Consider the following 19,962-nt stretch of genomic DNA (forward strand, 5'->3'; position numbering starts at 1 on the left):
AGTGTCCCTCCGGGTCGTGAGCCAAAATCTCCACTGTCCCGTTTTATCCCTGACGCAAATTTGCGGGAAGGGAGCGGTTGAGGCTGAAATCGGCCCTGAAGAACCCGGCAAGGCCGGGGATGCGGAGGTCCTGCCGATCTTAACTGCAGGATCTCATTCGCATATTGTAAGGCCTCCTCCCGCCCGGCAGCCAGACGAACGGACAGCCTGGCCAGCGAGCAGGAGGGGACAACTAGAGGCAGGAAGCCGTAGCCGGGGACCCTTGGGGACGGCACTGGGAAGGGAGCATCGGGCGGTGAACGGGAAGGGGGGAGGAGGCCTCCGATCGGAAGGGCTGGGGGAGGCAGAAGGTTTTCCTTAAGGGGCCTGGGGGGGGGGAAGCACACGGAGCGATGAAAGAACCACTTCCCTTGGGGAGCCGGCAGCTCCCGCCTCGGATCAGCTGCCGGGAATCCCGCTCGCTTACTATTAAATTTAAGTCTTGGCGCCGATGATGTCATCAGGCTGCGACTTTGGTATGTTAATTGGGACCCTGCCTGCCTTTTGCAGGAGCCTCGTCCATGGCCTGATTCCTGCACTTCAAAATGTAAAGGGGTCGGGTTGCTCGATCCTGATGATTTAACCCCTTGCTCCCCTCAACCCTCTCCCATCCATCAGGGGAGGGGGAAGTTGGTTAAAATCTGGTCTGGACTCCATTAACATAGAAACATTAGGAACAGGAAGAGGCCATTCAGCCCTTTGAGCCTATTCCGCCATTCAGTTGGTTTATTGTTCATCCGCATGACCCTGTGTGACTCTGCCTCCTGCCCTGGGGCTGCACCAAACCTGCAGGGATAATGATGGATTAGATGAGTTTAATCAGTTTATTGCAGACTACTGGATCTGAGTACCTGTCACTCCATATATCGATGACATGAATCCCTCGATTAGATTACAGCCCCCTCAAGGATATCAAGAATGTATCTTAAAAGAAAAAAAAACTTGTATTTATATTGCGCCTTTCACAACCTCAGGACGCTTTACAGCCAATGAAGTACTTTTTGAAGCATAGTCACTGTTATAATGTAGGAAACGCAGCAGCCAATTCGCACACAGCAAGCTCCCACAAACAGCAGAGAGATAAATGACCAGATCTTAATTTTAGTGATATTGGTTGAGGGATAAATATTGGCCAGGACACTGGGGAGAACTCCCCTGCTCTTCTTCGAAATAGGGACATGGGATCTTTTAATTCCAGCGAAGGGAGCATTGTGGGAAGGTGGGGGGGGAGTATCAACGTGTTTTAAAGAAAAAAGATTGGAGCAGGTGGAGCCGTGTCCTTTCTGATGTACTTTGTGGTGAGGCAGCTGTGAGAGAGATTATCTCGGTGAGTCTGCAGGGCAGGCCCGAGGCAGTGTGTACAGTAGGAGGCCGTGCGGCTGACATTGTATCTCAGTGATGTCACGTAAATGAGAAGTTACATTCCGTGTGCCGGGACTGGCCGTGATCCCAGCCTCCTGATGTGACACATCTCCCAAATGAAGCCTTTGTCTGCGAAGGGAAAATATTTCCGTGTGTGGAGAGGATAATATTACAGTCTGGTGGTGAGCTTATAAATGCTTCAGTGTGCAGCAGGCACCTCGCTGTGTACAGTCATCCTTTCCTTAAAGGCCCCCAGCCCGTTCCCTGTGCAGGTGCCCTGCTCTCAGGCCTCCAGCTGTGCTGTTCTGGAGCTCACCACTGGGGGGGCAGCCAAGCCAGACTTGTACTGGTTTGATCTCTCCCTGCCTTGTAGAATAGGACTGCTGCCATCTGCCCAGAGTAGAGGGGCTACGTACTTCTGCGAGCATTAAGCTCATACGCACGAGGTTTATTTTTGATCCAGCAGTTGAAATCTGGACCTTTTGTCCCACGTGTGATGTTGAAGGAATGAGCAGGGAGAAAGAGCTCCCCTAGGTCTCTGAGCGGCCTGTTCATGTCAGCGGGCTCTGCAGAGGAGAATGAGTAACGAAGCACATCCTGTGAGCCACAGCTCCAACCACAAGAGGTCACAACGTCATGTCCGATTGAGAGAGACATCTTAGCTCACACACTCATTCCAGTTAAACAGCCCACTAAAAATATTAATGTATTTTGAGATGTGGCATGTGCTAAGTGTAACATGCTTGGGAGGAACAGGTGGCTTTGGGCCTGTGGTTCCCAAATCTCTCCACCACTGGGGTTTTCTTCGCCTCATGTCCGAGTCTGTTGTCGACTAATTGATAGAGATTGATTGCTATAATTAGTCAACAACTCCATTATCGTTATATCCTGTGACGACCAGGACGGTAGAAGGCGAACTCGATGGATCTTGGCCTTTTTCTCATCGAGCAATTCCTATTTTCCTATTTTTACATTTTAATTATATGTTTAATTTATTGGATGACCATAATATGGACTCGGTCCTGTCCCTGTCCAGAGTGATCTCTCCAGGGGTACAGTTCCACAGGCACTGGGAGGGCTTCTGTTTTTCAGCCAAGCGGCCTTTCTCCGTGGGTGAGACAGGCCAGTGACGGTTGGCAGATCCTTGGGCTGGAGGGGGGGAGTCAGACCCGAGCCCACGCCCGTCCTCACCCGACACTTTGCACCAGGGCTCACTGAGTGGGAGCGGAAATCCTGGCTGGGTTTTCTTTCCTTCCATCCTTCCTGCCTGAACGTGGACTGAGCAAACTTGTAACTAAGCCCCTTTCCCCAACTCCCCTGACTGAGATCAGCTAACTCAGAACATCATCAACTTGCATTTATAAAGCGCCTTTAACGTCCCCTGTAGTTTTACAGGAGCGTAATCAGACAAAGAAGGAGACATTAGGGCAGGTGACCAAAAGCATGGTTAAGGAGGGTCTTTAAAAGAGAGAGAGGTGGAGAAGTTTAGGGAGGGAATTCCAGAGCTTAGGGCCTAGACAGCTGAAAGCATAGCCGCCAGTGGTGGGGTGAAGGAAATGGGGGATACGCCGGAAGCCAGAGTTGGAGGAACGCAGAGATTGGGAGGGCTGGAGGAGATTAGAGATAGGCGAGGCCATGGAGGGGTTTGAACAAGAGGATAAGAATTTTAAAACGGCAGCGTTCGGGGATTTGGAGCCAATGTAGGTCTGTGCGCACAGGGGTGATGGGTGAAAGGGACTTACACGGACCTGGGATTGTCCATACCGTGGGTAGGAATGTGACTGCCCATTTGCTGAGGGTTAGGGCTTATGTTGCGGTCCAAATGATAAGTCTCTAACTTGATTACAGCAAACCATACGGCTACCAGGAATGGAGGGAGGGAGGGAGGGAGGGAGACTTTAGTTGTGGTGTGGACTGAGGGAATTGGAGCAAAGTCCCATTGAATCCAGATAAATCTACAGCTCGCCAGGAATGTTATGGTCAGATGAGGAATTCAGTAAACTGAAGGCGGTTGACAAATTTTTGTACCACCACAATCCATCTAATTACAGTACAGATATTCAGTCTAAACTAAAACAGAAAATAAATGTTGGGAGGGGAGGGGGTAGTTTCATATATTACTATGGCAGGATGGGCCGAATGGCCTCCCTCAACTCTGCTTATCTTTTGAAAATGAAAATAATTAATCGGTTGGTGACACTTGGTCATTCACTGAACCGTGATTGGGGAACACTTTGTGCTTGGATCATGATTTTATTTTTAAATGTTGCAATGGGAGCAAATGAGAAGGAGTTTAATCCATTGCAGTTCTGTTTAATGGTAGTGAATATAGTGGTGTTTGATCCATTGGGATCCTGCGCAATAGGAGTGAATGGGAAGCACAATGAACGTGAAGGGGTTTGAACCATTGGGATTCTGTAGAGTGGTCGTGAATGTGATGGGGAAAATGGTGTTGAGGTGCAGATCAGCCAATTGAATGGTGGAGCAGGCCCGAGGGGATGAACGGCCTCCTCCTGTTCCGATGACTTGGGTTTTATAGGAGAAAGACATTTTTGGTGCAAAAGAAGAGACAGAACTTCCTGAAAACTAATCTTCTTGAAGGTAGTTTTAGTAATGGAGGAGTTTTGCGATAGTGAGGCCAAGAATGTCGAATAAATTAGGACTACCAAGGTTGGAGCCATCAAAGGTGAGAAGTGGCAGCTGGCTGGCTGTTGGTTACATGAAGGAGGTCATTCGTCTTAAACAAAATGGGAGAGTGGTCAGAGCTCTGGGAACCCCTGAGTTAATCGAAATCAAGGCAATGGATGAGCCATCAACTATAGCGCAGATCAAATGGTTTGAGAGGAAGCTAGGAAACAGCCTGCGTTTGTATATTTGTTGCATCGTATCCTCGGGACATCCCAAAACACTCCACATCCAATGAATTACTTTTCACATTTTATCACTCTTTTCTCCGCAAACACGGCGGTTAGACCCCACAAACAGCAAATGAATGAGTAACCAGTTCATCTGTTTGATGATCTCGGTGAGGGAGGAATGTTGGTCAGGACACCAGGAGAATTCACTGCTCTTCTTTGAATAGTGCTGTGGGATCTTTTACATCCACCTGAACAGGCAGACCGGACCTTGGCTTACCAGCTGACCTGAAAGATAGCATCTCCGACAATGCAGTGCTCCCACTGTACTGCGATGAGGTGTCAGCTTAGGTTATGTGGAGTGGGACTTGAACCTATAAGCTTTTGATAACCATTAGGGTTGCCAACTCCACAGGATTGTGCTGGTGCCTCCTAGAATTGAAGATTAATCTCCTTTATAATTCTGCGAGTAACCTGGGAGAACAAATCATGGGGACATTTTCTTCTGTTTTGCTCCACCCAGACTTCGAACAAACAGCAGAGCAGCAACGCACCCAGGATGCAATGCGGCCCAGGTGCATGATTGCTCCAGTAAGACCACTCGATGGATAGAGCAGTTTCTCAAGTGCAGAGGATTATGGGTATTGGAGCCCCCATTATTGATCAAGTGACCAATGGCAGGATTATGGGGGTGGAGCAGTTGGTGGAAGGTGGTCATGTGATCAAATTTTCCATCATACAGACCAACAAGAATTGGCGAGCCCAATAGCCATGAACATGTATAGGAGACCAAACGTCGGTAACTTGTTTAGAAGCGCAGGAGTCCAGACCCTGTGAAAGATACGAGTTGTCCAATGCAATGGCAAATGAATGGGTTAAGCAATCAGCCCCTGCTCTGGATTAGTACCGAGGCCAGGGACCGGTATCATTTTCCTGCCTATCAGTGATCATTCATTGTTGAAAAAACAGCAAATAATAGAAAGAAAAGAGAAATAAATGTTGAAATGCGCTCTCTGACTGCCTCAATATGTTTAAATAGGAATTACTGGATGATAAAAGATCAAGGTCCATCCAGTTTGCCTTCTACCATCCTGGTAGTCGCATTATACAGCAATAATGGAGTAGCAATCAATCTCTATCCATTATTCTACAACAGACCCAGACATGAGGCTAGGAAAACCCGCAATGGAAACCTCGGGTCTAAAACTCTCCACCACTGGGGTTTCCCCGGGGTCTACACGGTGAGTAGCTGAGCTACACAGACCAGGAAGATCCCACCTTCGACCGCGTGAGTTAATTGGTCTTGGTTAGGATGGCACCAGGGGGCTACAGTTGTTCTCTGGGGTCCCCTGGGTTGGGAGGGGGTGGAATCGGCCGGGATTCCCACTTGTGATCGATCTCCTGCAACCCCTGCTGGAAATGCACATCGGTGGGAATTGGATGAGGATGGGATTGATCTCTGTGAGAAAATAGGCCCCCAACACTCACCGTCCAGACCCACGTGTGGCTAATTGGACAAGGTGGTGAAGGGTGACCTGTGCCTGTGGGACAGTACACTCCAAGGGGTTAGTGCCAATGGGATAGGGAGGGGAGAAAATAATTGGCAAGGAGGGAAAAAACTGAACTCAGCATTAAAGGTATACCATCAGTCCAGACGCCATCTGTTGTCCCATGGGGTGTTGTGGCTATACTATAATGCTGTGTATGAAGAACATGCCAGTGACTGGGTTAAGTTTCTTTCTGTTTGGTTCTGTTTCAGACTGTAGGTTCCGGTGTCACTACCGCTGCCGACCCCTCATCCAGCTGGACTGTAACCGGCCAAAGGCCAAAATATCAGACCATGTGGACTTCACAGAGAACGTACTCGAACAAGACACCAACGTGGTAAGGGACTGCGAATCTGCCCGGTAACTCGGAGATTGGGGCGGGGGGGTGGGGTGGATGTAGTAGGTGGGAGTACAGCCTAACTCGGGCCTCTGGTAGGACAGCTGACGCTAGGCAAATTACACGAGACACAAAGTCACCAGCGTGATGATCTAATATACTAATTGACTAAGTGTGCGGCAGCTGATTAGAGTTCATTTAATACCACAAAACAATGACCCGTGGAATGAGAAGGGTCAGACAGCCCATCGCGCTTATCCTGTCTAATAGATTGGACGGCACTCAGCCCCAATCCATTTCTTAGCAGCAATTCTCAAGAGACTCAATTTCAGACAATGAGACTGTCAGCAAAGGATAATCAGTCATGTTACATTCAACACCCTCAGGACTGCAGACTATACTAGGACCCAAACTCTTATAAATTAAAACATCATACACCCCTATCTGATAAAATTAATAGAGCACCAATTGTAAGAAAAGCTAAAAGTGTTAACCCTTATGCTGCTGAGTAAACAGGAACACTGCACAGTTACAGGGAGTAACCCTTACCCTGCTGAATAAACAGGAACACTGCACAGTTACAGGGAGTAACCCTTACCCTGCTGAATAAACAGGAACACTGCACAGTTACAGGGAGTAACCCTTACCCTGCTGAATAAACAGGAACACTGCACAGTTACAGGGAGTAACCCTTACCCTGCTGAATAAACAGGAACACTGCACAGTTACAGGGAGTAACCCTTACCCTGCTGAATAAACAGGAACACTGCACAGTTACAGGGAGTAACCCTTACCCTGCTGAATAAACAGGAACACTGCACAGTTACAGGGAGTAACCCTTACCCTGCTGAATAAACAGGAACACTGCACAGTTACAGGGAGTAACCCTTACCCTGCTGAATAAACAGGAACACTGCACAGTTACAGGGAGTAACCCTTACCCTGCTGAATAAACAGGAACTCTGCACAGTTACAGGGAGTAACCCTTACCCTGCTGAATAAACAGGAACACTGCACAGTTACAGGGAGTAACCCTTACCCTGCTGAATAAACAGGAACACTGCACAGTTACAGGGAGTAACCCTTACCCTGCTGAATAAACAGGAACACTGCACAGTTACAGGGAGTAACCCTTACCCTGCTGAATAAACAGGAACTCTGCACAGTTACAGGGAGTAACCCTTACCCTGCTGAGTAAAGAGGTGGTCGGGGTCTGAGTAACATCATCAGACCCTGACCTTTGAACCTCGCCTGCCTGGAATGAGGGCCTCATGCTGCTGGAAACACGCCTGTTAAAATGGCGCTGGGCACGGGTGCAGCATGGATGTGGTGAGTGACATGCTGCGTGTATTTTAACCCTTCACCGCCCTGTTCTCATCGGATGTTGGGGGGAGGGGGGGTTTAAAATCGGGGTTTTTTTAACGCCACAGAGAATTTTTTTCATTAAAGGGTTGAGCACCTCATACTGAGGCTGCTCTCTGGATAAGAACATAAGAAATAGGAGCAGGAGTAGGCCATGCAGCCCCTCGAGCCTGCTTCGCCATTCAATCAGATCATGGCTGATCTTCGACCTCAACTCTACTATCCCTTGATTCCCCTAGAGTCCAAAAATCTAACATCTCAGCCTTGAATATATTCAACGACTGAGCATCCACAACCCTCTGCGGTTGAGAATTCCAAAGATTCACAATCCTCTGCGAGAAGAAATTCCTCCTCATCTCAGTCTTGAATGGCCGACCCCTTATCCTGCGACTATGCCCCTTAGTTCTAGACTCTCTAGCCAGGGGAAACAACCTCTCAGCATCTATCCTGTCAAGCTCCCTCATAATCTTATATGTTTCAATGAGATCACCTCATTCTTCTAAACTCCAGACACTATAGGCCCATTCTACTCAACCTCTCTTCATAGGACAACCCTCTCATCCCAGGAATTAATCTAGTGAACCTTCGTTGCACCGCCTCAAGGGCAAGTATATCCTTCCTTCGATAAGGAGACTAAAACTGTACACTGTGCTCCAGGTGAGGTCTCACCAAAGCCCTGTATAACTGTAGTAAGATTTCCTTATTCTTGTACTCCAACCCCCTTGCAATAAAGACCAACATGCCATATGCCTTCCGAATTGCTTGTTGTACCTGCATGCTAACCTTTTTGTGTTTCTTGTACGAGGACACCCAAGTCTCTCTGAACACCAATATTTAATAGTTTGTCACCATTTTAAAAATATTCTGTTTTTCTATTTTTCCTACCAAATGGATAACCTCACATTTCCCCACATTATATTCCATCTGCCACCTTCTTGCCCACTCATTTAACCTGTCTATATACGTTTGCAGATTCTTTGTGTCCTCCTCACAGCTTACTTTCCCACCCAGCTTTGCATCATCAGCAAACTTAGATACGTTACACTCGGTCCTTTCATCTAAGTCGTTAATGTAGATTGTAAATGGCTGAGGTCCAAGCATCGATCCTTCTGGCACTCCACTAGTTACAGCTTGCCAACCTGAGAATGACCTGTTTATCTCTACTCTCTATTTTCTATCCGTTAACCAATCCTCTATTCATGCTAATATATTATCCCCAACCCCATGAGCCCTTACTTGTGTAACAACCTTTTATGTGGCGCCTTTTGAAAATGTACATACTACATCCAGTGGTTCCCCTTTATCTACCCTGCTAGTTACATCCTCAAAAAACACTAATCGATTTGTCAAACACTATTTCCCTTTCATAGAACCATGATGACTCTGCCTAATCATATTATGATTTTCTAAGTGCTCTGTTACCACTTCCTTAATAATGGATTCCAGCATTTTCCCGACAACCGATGTCAGGCTAACTGGTCTGTAGTTCCCTCTTTACTCTCTCCCTCCTTTCTTGAATAGCGGGGTAACATTTGCTACCTTCCAATCCGCTGGGACTTTTCCAGAATCTAGAGAATTTTGGAAGATCATAACCACAAGGCCCTGCAGGCCACAGAGAGAAAGGAAATGAAGAACTATTATTATTTTTTAGGTATTTATATCTATCAGGGTTTTTGACATCCTGTCCCATAATTTGTACTGCTGGAACCTGACAGACGACTGAGTTTTGTTTTTTTAGCAGTCCTGTTTTGACCAAGCTGTTGGCTACCTTAGGAATGGAGTATTAGTTATATAGTGCAGTCGGACTGAAATCACACAGACTGAACTGCTCTCAGCACGCTCCTCGAACCCATAAGGTTCCCGTTCTTGATGGAACAGGCTCCAGGGCCTGGTTTTCCGCTTCTCCCAGGAGATTACATGGCCTCCAGATGGGATGGGGAGTGCATATATAATCTTATTCACCAGGCATCACAACTGTGTGGGCCAGGCTGGATGGACCAGTAGGTCTTCTCCTGTCAGGCACAGGCCATTCAACACAAACATAGGAAAAATGACTATGTCCCCATGTGACACTGAACCAACAGGTTCACCTGAGTGAAATGCTGCTTGTCCCTGCTCTGTGGAGATGCCGCTCCCTAAATGACTCTTCATGAAGGGTTGGGATCTGGGCTGCAGGATTCTCCCGCACTAGGAATCCATTCTTTACCAACCTGTTTCACGCCAAGTTGAAGGATCAATATTTAGTCCAACCCAGTCCCTTTTCTGTACTGTGACATAAAATACAATTATTTGTAATATTGTTGCATCTAGATTTTGCCATTTCTACAGTTGACACCACCAAACTCAACAATAACAACTAAAACAACTTGCATTTATGTAGTGCCTTTAACGTAGTAAAACGTCCCAGGGTTCTTCACAAAAACGTAATCAGACAAAATTTTGCGCCAAGCCACAGAAGGAGATGACATTAGGACAGGTGACTAAAAGCTTAGTCGAAGAGGTAGGTTTTAAGGAGCGTCTTAAAGGATAGAGAGAGAGGTGGAAAGGCGGAGAGGTTTAGGAAAGGAATTCCAAAGCTTAGGGCCTAGGCAGCTGAAGGCACGGCCGCCAATAGTAGGGTGAAGGAAAGGGGGAGAGAGACAAGATGCCAGAGTTGGAGCAACGCAGAATTCTTGGAGGGTGTAGGGCTAGAGCAGGTTACAGAGATAAGGAGGGGCGAGGCATTGGGGGGATTTGAACACCAGGATGAGAATTTTACATTCTCATAGAATTTTCATAAACCAAGACGAACCTGCCCGAACTCTGTACCAATTAGGTAATTAAACCCACCCTTTAAGATCAGGGCTTAAAGGGTTAAATTATGAGGTCAAGTTGCATAAACTTGGTTTGTATTCCCTTGAGTTTAGAAGGTTGAGGGGTGATCTGATTGAGGTGTTTAAAATGATAAAGGGATTTGAAAGGGGAGATAAAGAGAATCTATTTCCTCTGGTGGGGGAATGCAGAAGAAGGGGGCACAATCTTGAAATTAGAGCCAGGCCATTCAGGAGTGAAATCAGGAGCACTTCAGACAAAAGGTAGTGGAAATCTGGAACACTCTCTCCCCAATGGGCTGTGGATGCTGGGGGTCAATTGGAGCTCTCAGGACTGAGATCAATAGATCTTGGGTAAGGGTATCAAGGGGTATGGAGCAAAGGTGGGTAAATGGGGTTCAGGTGCAGATCAGCCAAGAACTAATTGAATGGTGGAGCAGGCTCGAGGGGCTGAATGGCCGACTCCTGGTCCTATGTACCTCACTACAGTGTCCCCTATTGCAGCAGTGTGAAATTCCCATTTCCCACATCAGCCAGGCTGGTGGCCTGTCTGATGCCCCCCTTTTGTATTACAGACGACAAAGATGCCGGCAGCTACAGCCCTGTATACAAACGGCCCGGGCCCTCTTGCCGTCTGAGGCACTAAACCCCATCCTGGAGTGAGGTTCTCGCCCGGTGTCTCTGATGAGAACCGCCAGTGGTGGAAAAGCAATGCGATGGTGGGATTGGCTCACCATTCTTGATTGCCCGCAGTGGGTTGCCTTCTCTGCTCACCCACCTGTTCCTGTGCTTTCTACACTGGCGCCTACATGGACATCAGTGTTGGTTCGCCGCCAGACTGGACCATGTGTGCGACTGCACATTAAGAAAGCTCACGGTTCCCCATTGTTGTCAAATCTCCCCCACAATATAAACAGGGTAGGTTCATACCCAACCGAAAGGACCATCTATTGCAGAACCAATTCCAATATTCATTATATAAAAGGGATGAGAGTGAGATTGCCAAATTATGGATTGTTTTATGGATCAGTACCCACGAGGAATTGGTTTGAGACTGCCTGATGTAGGACCCTTGAAGTGTAAGACAGGAGAATTTTCATCCCATCAGGCTGGGCTGGATTCAGACCAAGGACCCGAAGATGTGCTAACCCAGTCGCCTTGCTTTTAACGTGTCTTTTTGTTCTGTACTTAAGTTGGGGTCAGGCAGGTAACTCATACCCAGGCATCAGCCAACAACCCTGTATAAACAGCCCCACGGTGTGGAGCAGGGTTGCAATAGTGTTCTACAAGACAAACCTTACCTTCTCCTGTGAGGAAAGATCTGTCCAGAACCTCCAGCCCTGCCAGGACCTAGTTCCCCACCTTTGCCTCACAACAACATGACCGATATCACCACCGCAACTCATGTTGGAGCATGTTGGGTGTCCTATACAGTCCACTGCCATTTAATCAACAACAACAACTTGCATTTATATGGTGTCTATAACATAGTAAAAACGTCTCAACATGCTTCACAGGAGCGTTATCAGACAAAATTTGACTCCGAGCTACATAAGGAGATGACATTAGGACAGGTGACTCAAAGCTTGGTCAAAGAGGTAGGTTTTAAGGAGCGCCTTAAAGGATAGAGAGAGAAGTAGAGAGGCGGAGAGGTTTAGGGAGGGAATTCCAGAGCTTTGGGCCTAGGCAGCTGAAGGCACGGTCGTCAATGGTGGGACAAAGGAAGGGGGTATAGACAAGATGCCAGAAATTGGAGGAGGGCCGAGAGCTTGGAGGGTTGTAGGACTGGAGGAGGTAACAAGAGATACAGTGGGTGCGGAACAAGGCTATGGAGGGATTTGAAAACAAGGATGAGAATTTTAAAATCAAGGTTTTGCCGGACCGGAAGCCAATATAGGTCAGCGAGCACAGGAGTGATGGGTGAGCGGGACTTGGTGCCAGTTAGGATACGGGCAGCAGAGTTTTGGATGAAATCACCAGATCTTTGAACTCTGATTTGGAGTCTGAAAACATTTCTTTGATCTACTAATGGGAGAGGTTGGTAGATCAGGCTGCGGTGTCTGTACAACTCTGTCTGAAGGCCTACAGGGACAGTTGCTTTAAATAAGCTATACAGTGGCAAGAAGCCTGGGAGGCATGGCCTGGCTCAGAGCCTACGGGCAGGGGTAGGGGGAAGTAACGGCTGTCATACAGCTGGGACTCGAATTAGTTTGAGTCCCACCCAGGGACAGGGAAGGGGGGAGCACTGAGCTACATACCATCTGTACAATGGTGCTGTTACATTCTGCCCGAGGCACATGTGGTAATGAATGCGGCGTCTGGGACTCTCTGATTGCACAGTTCGCTCTCGGGGACGTGGCACTGTGGGGGAGGGGCAGGTTTATGGTCTGTTGGGAATGCCAGCAGAAGCCCAGGACTGACGAGGGAAGGAACAGCCTTTCACTGATTTAACTGCCTCTTCGCTTATAAGTGAGTGTGACTCCCTGGGGATAGGGGGGTGGGTCAGTTACCAGACACCGGCCTTGTGTGAGGTTATCGTACCTTCCTCCTGTTTTTTCCTGTTTGTGGATTAATTGAAAACAGCTGCAACCAACATTTTTTCTTAAATTTCTAACATTCTCTCCCCTCGGGGCTCTGGTCCTGAACCAGTATCTGGTTCCTGACTTCTTCTGAGTTTCCATCAAGTGTAAAGTGGGCCTCAAAAAAAAAATCACTCACCAAGGATCCAGGTTCCAGTTCAATTCTCTGTCTTGCGATGTGGAGACTTAACTTGTTACAGTTTTCAAATAATTTTCACCATCGCTAAAGCAGACATCAGAACTCAACCCATCATCGCGTTCCCCCTTCCCTATCCACTTGTGGATTTGGCACTAGGCGGGGCACTCTCTCTATTCCCTTTCACAGTGACCTCCTCCAGCCCTATAACCCTCCGAGATCTCTGCGTTCCTCCAACTCCGGCCTCTTGCGCATCCCCGATTTCCTTCGCTGCACCGTTGGCAGCCGTGCCTTCAGCTGCCTGGGCCCTAAGCTCTGGAATTCCCTCCCTAAACTTCTCCACCTCTTTCTCCTTTTTAAGACGCTCCTTAAAACCTACCTCTTTGACCAAGCTTTTGGTCACCTGTCCTAATATCTCCTTATGTGGTTCGGTGTCAAATTTTGTTTGGTAATCGCTCTTGTGAACCACCTTGGGACATTTTACTACGTTAAAGGCACTATATAAATGCAAGTTGTTGCCAGGGATGACTAACGCTGGTGTACAGTTTCACGAACAGCCACTCTCCAGTACCTCGCTGAAGCGACCATTCTCCGTGTGTGGCCTCTTTACGGTCGAACAGTGGGCTATTCAACTGCAGAGAGCATCACAGCTCCACACATTTCCAGCAGGGGTCACTAGACAGCAGTGAGGGCCAATTCGGTTTTTTTTTCCTTATCGAGCTCAGGGCTTGCTCAAGCCAGACGTAGCATCCCATTGCCATTCTCAGCTGTGACCAGCCACCTCAACACAGACTGAGGATCGATCCTGGGATCTTGTGTTGCTCGGTTGCACAGTGTCTGGGGGAGCGACGAGGCCCATATTCAGTGGATTAGGCACACCCGCTTGTTGTTAAAGACACAGGCCCTGAAATGGGTTAAAATCTCCATTAAAGTAGTGCGGAGAGGCGATGCGGATGAACCTGTTAAGTGGAATCTGTTAGGTTTGGGCCAGAGTGGTCTCTTGGACTAGTTTCCATCGCCTAAGGGGCTTGGAAAGGAATTTTCCAGATTGCCCCTTCCCACCGAAATGGCCTGGTTTTTATTTGGTTTCTCTTCTCTCCCAGGAGATCTCACGGTTTCGGGCGGGAGTGGGGTGTATTGTGATGCACAAGGCATCTGTGATGACAGTCTGGATGGACCAGTAGATCTTTTCCTGTCCGTCGTTTTCCGTATGTTCAAACACAGTTATCCCACAGCATCATTTCAGGTCTGAAGTGAACAACATCTAGTTCTGGGGCACCTGCCTCAGGAGAAGGAGGAAGAGGCCAGCGTGAGGATAAACGCAGAAATGCGCACCCAGGTGACTCTGAGCAGTGAGGTGGGCTCCCTACTGAATTCTCTGCTGCTCCCCTGATTCTCTTATTGCTGGTCTCTTACTCCAGTCCTCCATTTTTTTGACAGCAGGAACGGAGTGATCGCCCGAATGGTCATCAGCCCCAATGTTGGGTGGGGGGGCGAGCCTTTGGCTCAGTGGTAGCGCTACCGACTCTGAGTCAAAAGGTGAAGGGTTCGAGCCCCACTCTAGACAGCCCTAGTGAGTGGAGACTGGAATACGGTCTCTAAATACTGGGTTGACATCCAGTGGGAGACTCGTGTCCAGACGGAGTGATCACTGGCTCAGGGCCAGCATTCCCACCTCTGAGTCAAAAGGTGAAGGGTTCAGACCCCACTCCAGACAGCCCCAGCGAGCGGAGACCGGAGGACCGACTCTGAATACTGAATTGACATCCAGCGGGGGTACTTGTGTCTGATGGGAGCAGGAGCCCCTCCCTCATAAGGGGTATGTGGGAGAGGCTCTTTAGCCTTGATTGCAACCCGCCTCGAAGAAGGTAAACAACCATTAGGAACACAATGGGAAACCACCTCAGCTACTCATCCATAGTAAGTGGCTCAAGAATCATGTGTGAGACTCTAGTCAGGACCTGCCTTAGTGGCAGAACACGACGGATCGATTCCAATAGGGGGAAGGGTTTAAGGGAAGTCAAGTGCCAATCCTCCATGGGCCAGGCTGGGAGCGAAATGGTTTCTACATGTGGTTTGAGTGGAGCGAGAGCACACAGCGGGGACGTGCTCCAAGAGGGCGATCTTCTCAGCAGGCCCCTGACTCCTGGCCCAGGGAGGCAGGCAGCGGGCATGGGCATGTGGCGACACAGTAAAACAGTTTACAATGAATGTGCTCACGGTACTGTTACGCACCCAGACCCGATTCTTCAGCCTAGGCTGCAGGGGTCCTCTGCTGGTGCACGGTCGCTCCGCAGAGCCTGTTTGCAGACCGACGGTGGCTTTGTTGGGTAAATTTTGTGACTCCCGGCGAGGCCTTGCTCGTGGATCGGGGCCTGGACGGTCAGTGCCCCCGACTTGTCGCCGGAAAATCTGCAGCTGTCGTGGACGGGAGGTACCCCCCTTCCCTTCCCTTCCCCCCCCCCCCAGCCCCCAACTCCGATGCCCAGTTCTATGTTCTGCGTTCCTGTCGAGGGAGGCTCCACACTGGGAGAGCAGTCTTGAAATACCTGCCTTTCTATCTCATTTGGGCGCTCGTTAGGCCCAATAATGTGCAGCGCTATGGAGGGGGGTGGGGGGGGGGGGCTGTGGGCGGGAGAATTTCCATGGGGTCCTTCTGATCTCGCGCCTTAACTTTGGAGAAACAGTGTAGACGGCTGTTTTTAACTGTCTCTCCCGCGGTTCCATCTGATAAGCGCTCCCACCCCCCGGACAAACAGACGTTCCAGACAAAACTGTGTGTGAATGATTTGAGTCCGTTTCAGTCTACTTTATAGCAGGGCTGCAGGTCTCGCTGTTGGGGTTCTGATGGAGATGGCCCAGCCTTCTGTAATCACGGTCACTGAGGATGTTTCTGCCGTGCTAAAAGCTCCGGAGGATGTGTACAAGGGATAAAAGAAAGACTTGCATTTATTTAGCACCTTTCACGACCTCGGGACGTTCCAAAGCGCTTTACAGCCAATGAAGTACTTTTTTTTTTTGCAGTGTAGTCGCTGTTGTAATGTAGGAAACGCAGCAGCCAATTTGCACACAGCAAGCTCCCACAAACAGCAATGTGATAATGGCCAGATAATCTGTTTTCGTGATGTTGGTTGAGGGATAAATATTGTCCAGAACACTGGGCGTTTCATGAACGAGAAAGCTTACCTGCCACTCATCCTGACTTCACGTACCTTGCTCTTTCTCCACCACCCCACCCTGTGCACCTCACCTAAAAGAAAGATAATAAGTAGCTTTTTAAGACCAGTTCCCGCACAAGAGTTTTTTTTCTCCCTCTCTCCTCATTCTTTGACGATTTCTTCAGCGGTTTGACTGCACGGTTTGAGGGAACAGGTAGACCGGAAACGCAGAGGAGAGCGCGGCTGCCATTTTCTGTCTCGGGTGCACGCACAGATTCCATGTGCTGGGTTTATTTTATTCCTCCCGTCTCGCCTCTGGGGGGTGAGGTAGGGCCCGAGTCATTCCAGAGGTTGGGAGTTTGACCAGGAAACGGACGAGTTTACGTGCAATCTGATGCCCTCTGCTTTTCCTCTCTTCCTTCTTCCCCCCCCCCCCCCCCCTGCCCCCCCAAACTTTTCTATTTCTCTTCCACTGCCTTTCCATTCAAAGCCCTGTTTTACAGGTATGTTCCATGGCTTTACAGTGGCCTGGTGCGGCAGGGGTTAAAGCTGCTATATTTAGCAGTTGGAATAGTTAGGGGATGAAATCAGTGAGTTGTACATAAAAGGAAGGAAGAAGGCGGAGCTGGATTAGATCACACATTCCCAGCCCTTCCCCATCAGCAAATCAGCTCCGGAGCTCTACAGTGTGTGTACTTTCCAATTTCAACGGCTGGCTGAGAGAGAGAGTCAGAAAACCCTCGGCAGAGTGAGCTGAGACAATACAGGGGCAGCTCGTGCAAGCCCAGAGACACAGAGAGAGAGAGGAACAGAGAGAGCTGACTTATCCACCAAGAGCCCAGGGCTTTTGAGTGCGAGAGCTTTAACAGGCAGTTGAGGCTGGGTTTCCTCCACTTTGTGAGTTATATTTTTTCCATTAAGTTATTTTATTTTGTAAAGAGTGAGCCCCCCCGCTTCCCCTCCTCGTTGTTCCAGATGACGTGGACCAGCACCAGCAGCAGTGGTTACTGCAGTCAGGAGGAAGACTCGGAGTTCGAACAGTTCTTCACTGCCAGGACCTCCTTCATCAAGAAACCCAGGAAGTACAAGGTAAGTGATCTGAAGGTGGTGGGGGGGGGGGGAGGCTAGGGGGGTGAGGATCGTAGGGGGTGAGGAGGGGGGTGAGGAGGGGGGAGAGGGGGTGAGGGAGTGGGGGGTGAGGGGGGAGTGGGAATGTGGGGGGGGGGGGGGGGGAGGCGGGGAGCAGGGTGCATGGGGGAGAGGGACGAGAGTGGACGAGGAGAGGAGGCCCCGTCGAAACAACCGAGAATCAAACTCGGCCAACCGAGACCAGTGGACTTCAGCGTCACGCTGACCTGAGACTGACTCCAAGCTCTCAGCCGTTTAGTCTGGGGACACAGACTCTCCCAAGCAAAGTATCCCAAAAATATTTGTACCGAGCAGTGTGATATCTAATATCAGTTTGTCCCCTTAAAATGTGCGGCACTGCTTCAAACAACCAAACTGGAGTGTCCAAGGCCTCACCTAGGAGCTCTTGGGCTCACTTGGGATTTAGAAAGAAAGTTGCTTAGTAACCAGTCTGAATGAAGACACAATGTCCTCAATTCACAGACTGTCCTGATTAAGGTTTTTGTTTCCAGATGAATTGAGGTCAGGTCAGGGAACACTACACCACGAGTTAAGGGCTTGTTACACTGAGGTTTTGTTGCAGTGCTTGTGCACAGCACGAGGCTCCAGCTCTCCCTCTGATTTTTTTTTTCTCCACTGACCCCTCCACTCATGTAGGACGATGTTTCCGTGGGTGACTGTACTGCTCCAGTACCTCGTCCAAGTAGCGTATTCTCCATACGTGAGACTGGACAGTGAATGTTAGGGGGAGCAGTCAACTACAGGGGGCATCACAACCAAGTATGATCCTGTCCTCAACTCACAAACAACATCTTGCATTTGTACAACGTCCTCAATGTAATAAAGTGTCCCAAGGTGTTTCATATAGGAGAGAGACAGTGATAGAGGGTTTAGGAGAGAGAGAGAACAAGCAGTAGAGGGTTTAAGACAGAGAGGGGCCAAGCAGCAGAGGGTTTAAGACAGAAAGAGGCTGAGTGGCAGAGGGCTTTGGGGGAGAGACGGAGCGAGAGGCAGAGGGCTTTGGGGGAGAGACGGAGCGAGCGGCAGAGGGCTTTGGGGGAGAGACGGAGCGAGAGGCAGAGGGCTTTGGGGGAGAGACGGAGCGAGCGGCAGAGGGCTTTGGGGGAGAGACGGAGCGAGCGGCAGAGGGCTTTGGGGGAGAGACGGAGCGAGCGGCAGAGGGCTTTGGGGGAGAGACGGAGCGAGCGGCAGAGGGCTTTGGGGGAGAGACGGAGCGAGCGGCAGAGGGCTTTAGGGGAACGAAAGTTAGGAGAAGGTTTGATACTTTTGCAGTGGTTCGGTGGGTAAATGTTTCTCCTGGTGTGTCTCCGTCACACAGCTGAGCTGTATCCTGTCCTCACCTGACATTCACACTCCTACTTTCCAGTGGGAGTAACTGCAGCAGGAAGCCTGGCTGATTGATTTTACTTTACCTCTCTCAAAAACCAGGGAGCTAAGCCTGAGGACAGTTGTAGAATGCCAACTATAAGCTCAGCCGGCCTAGCACAGGCCAGGGATTAAACCTGGGACCTACTGATCTTCGTGGTTCGTACACCAGGCACTGGAGGACCAATAGCATGTTATAGTGCTGACCTCATTCGTTTAGGACACCACATAGTATGAGAAACAGAGGTGATCCCGGGTAGTTGAAACCTCTGGAGCATTGTGGTGTCATCAGGGAGAAGGGGAAGAGTAGATAGGGACATATAATATAGATTGCCTTCCATCTAGTGTGTGTCTGTCACACTTATGCCACACTTAAAGGCATCGAAAGTATGAAAAGGAGAAAGACACTTGCAATGAGCAGACTCATGTTGGGAGTTGAGGGACGGACTGTGCTGGATTGCAGCAACGGTGGGTCCGTCCGTTCTCTCTCTCTCTCACACACAGCAGGGACAAATTCACTTGGGGAATCCTTTTGTAAAGTCCTATTGTGTGAGGGTATTTTCTCTTGTGTTGTTAGCCCCTTAGCTCAGGCTCCACACTGTCCCAGAATAATTGACAAGGGGAAAGTCACTGAGGCAGTGGGGTGGATCCCTCAGAAAGATTCAGGCTTGTTCGGGCCTAATGACCTTTTTCCTGTTTCTGAAGAGTCTTCTGTTGTGACCACAGCCCGGCTCAATTCCAGTATAATTGGAGAAGCCAGGCCGACAGGGTTGTACAGTGTGTAGAGGATAGGGTACCAGGCAGCAGGAGGGGCTTCCACGTAGACTGCCCAACCCGCATTGGAATGTGATGATCTAATGCTGAGTGGTGTATGATGTGAGCCGGAAGTATGGTCTGGGAGCTGCCTGAACGCAGACAGTCAGCAGATAGTCAGCGTGGGAAGCTTTCTGACCTGAAGCCAGTGCTAGGGATTGATGACACTCCCCGCATGGCCGCTCCTTATCTCCGAGCTCTTGGCTTCCTTCCTTTCTGCTCCCAGTGTACTGGGAAAGTTTAGAAGATTTCACTCGGGCATTTTTCTCCCTTGAGGCTTTTTAAACTTTTTTTTAAAAAGCCTTGATCCAGACATGCAACTCTTCTCTCCTCCAGGATGTATTTCTGCACCTCCCCTGAGCTGCCTGCTCTTTATATAGTCTGGGTATTTCCTCTACTCCCCAAGGTGATAGTACAGCTCTGGATGATTTTTAGTGAATTCCACGGCTC

The 19,962-nt window shown here is 49.2% G+C and overlaps 1 protein-coding gene and 1 long non-coding RNA gene across 4 annotated transcripts in view; one reads left to right on the forward strand and one right to left on the reverse strand.

The window, feature by feature from the left end:
* LOC137334287 (ras association domain-containing protein 1-like) overlaps positions 1-19,962 on the forward strand; it is an 80,307-nt gene that overhangs the window by 37,262 nt on the left and 23,083 nt on the right. Inside the window, exons 2-3 of one of the 3 annotated variants that reach the window (XM_067998955.1) lie at positions 6,016-6,140; positions 17,125-17,274. In XM_067998955.1, the coding sequence (XP_067855056.1) occupies positions 6,016-6,140; positions 17,125-17,274 (275 nt within the window). The remainder of the gene's footprint in view (positions 1-6,015; positions 6,141-17,124; positions 17,275-19,962) is intronic. The other 2 variants (XM_067998956.1, XM_067998957.1) reach the window with 2 other exon arrangements.
* Positions 16,240-19,962, reverse strand: part of LOC137334289 (uncharacterized) — a 49,503-nt gene continuing 45,780 nt past the window's right edge. The window contains exon 3 of the long non-coding RNA XR_010966124.1: positions 16,240-16,277. This is a non-coding gene — a long non-coding RNA (uncharacterized lncRNA). The remainder of the gene's footprint in view (positions 16,278-19,962) is intronic.

This window comes from Heptranchias perlo, chromosome 17, assembly GCF_035084215.1.
Source record: "Heptranchias perlo isolate sHepPer1 chromosome 17, sHepPer1.hap1, whole genome shotgun sequence".
NCBI lineage: Eukaryota > Metazoa > Chordata > Chondrichthyes > Hexanchiformes > Hexanchidae > Heptranchias > Heptranchias perlo.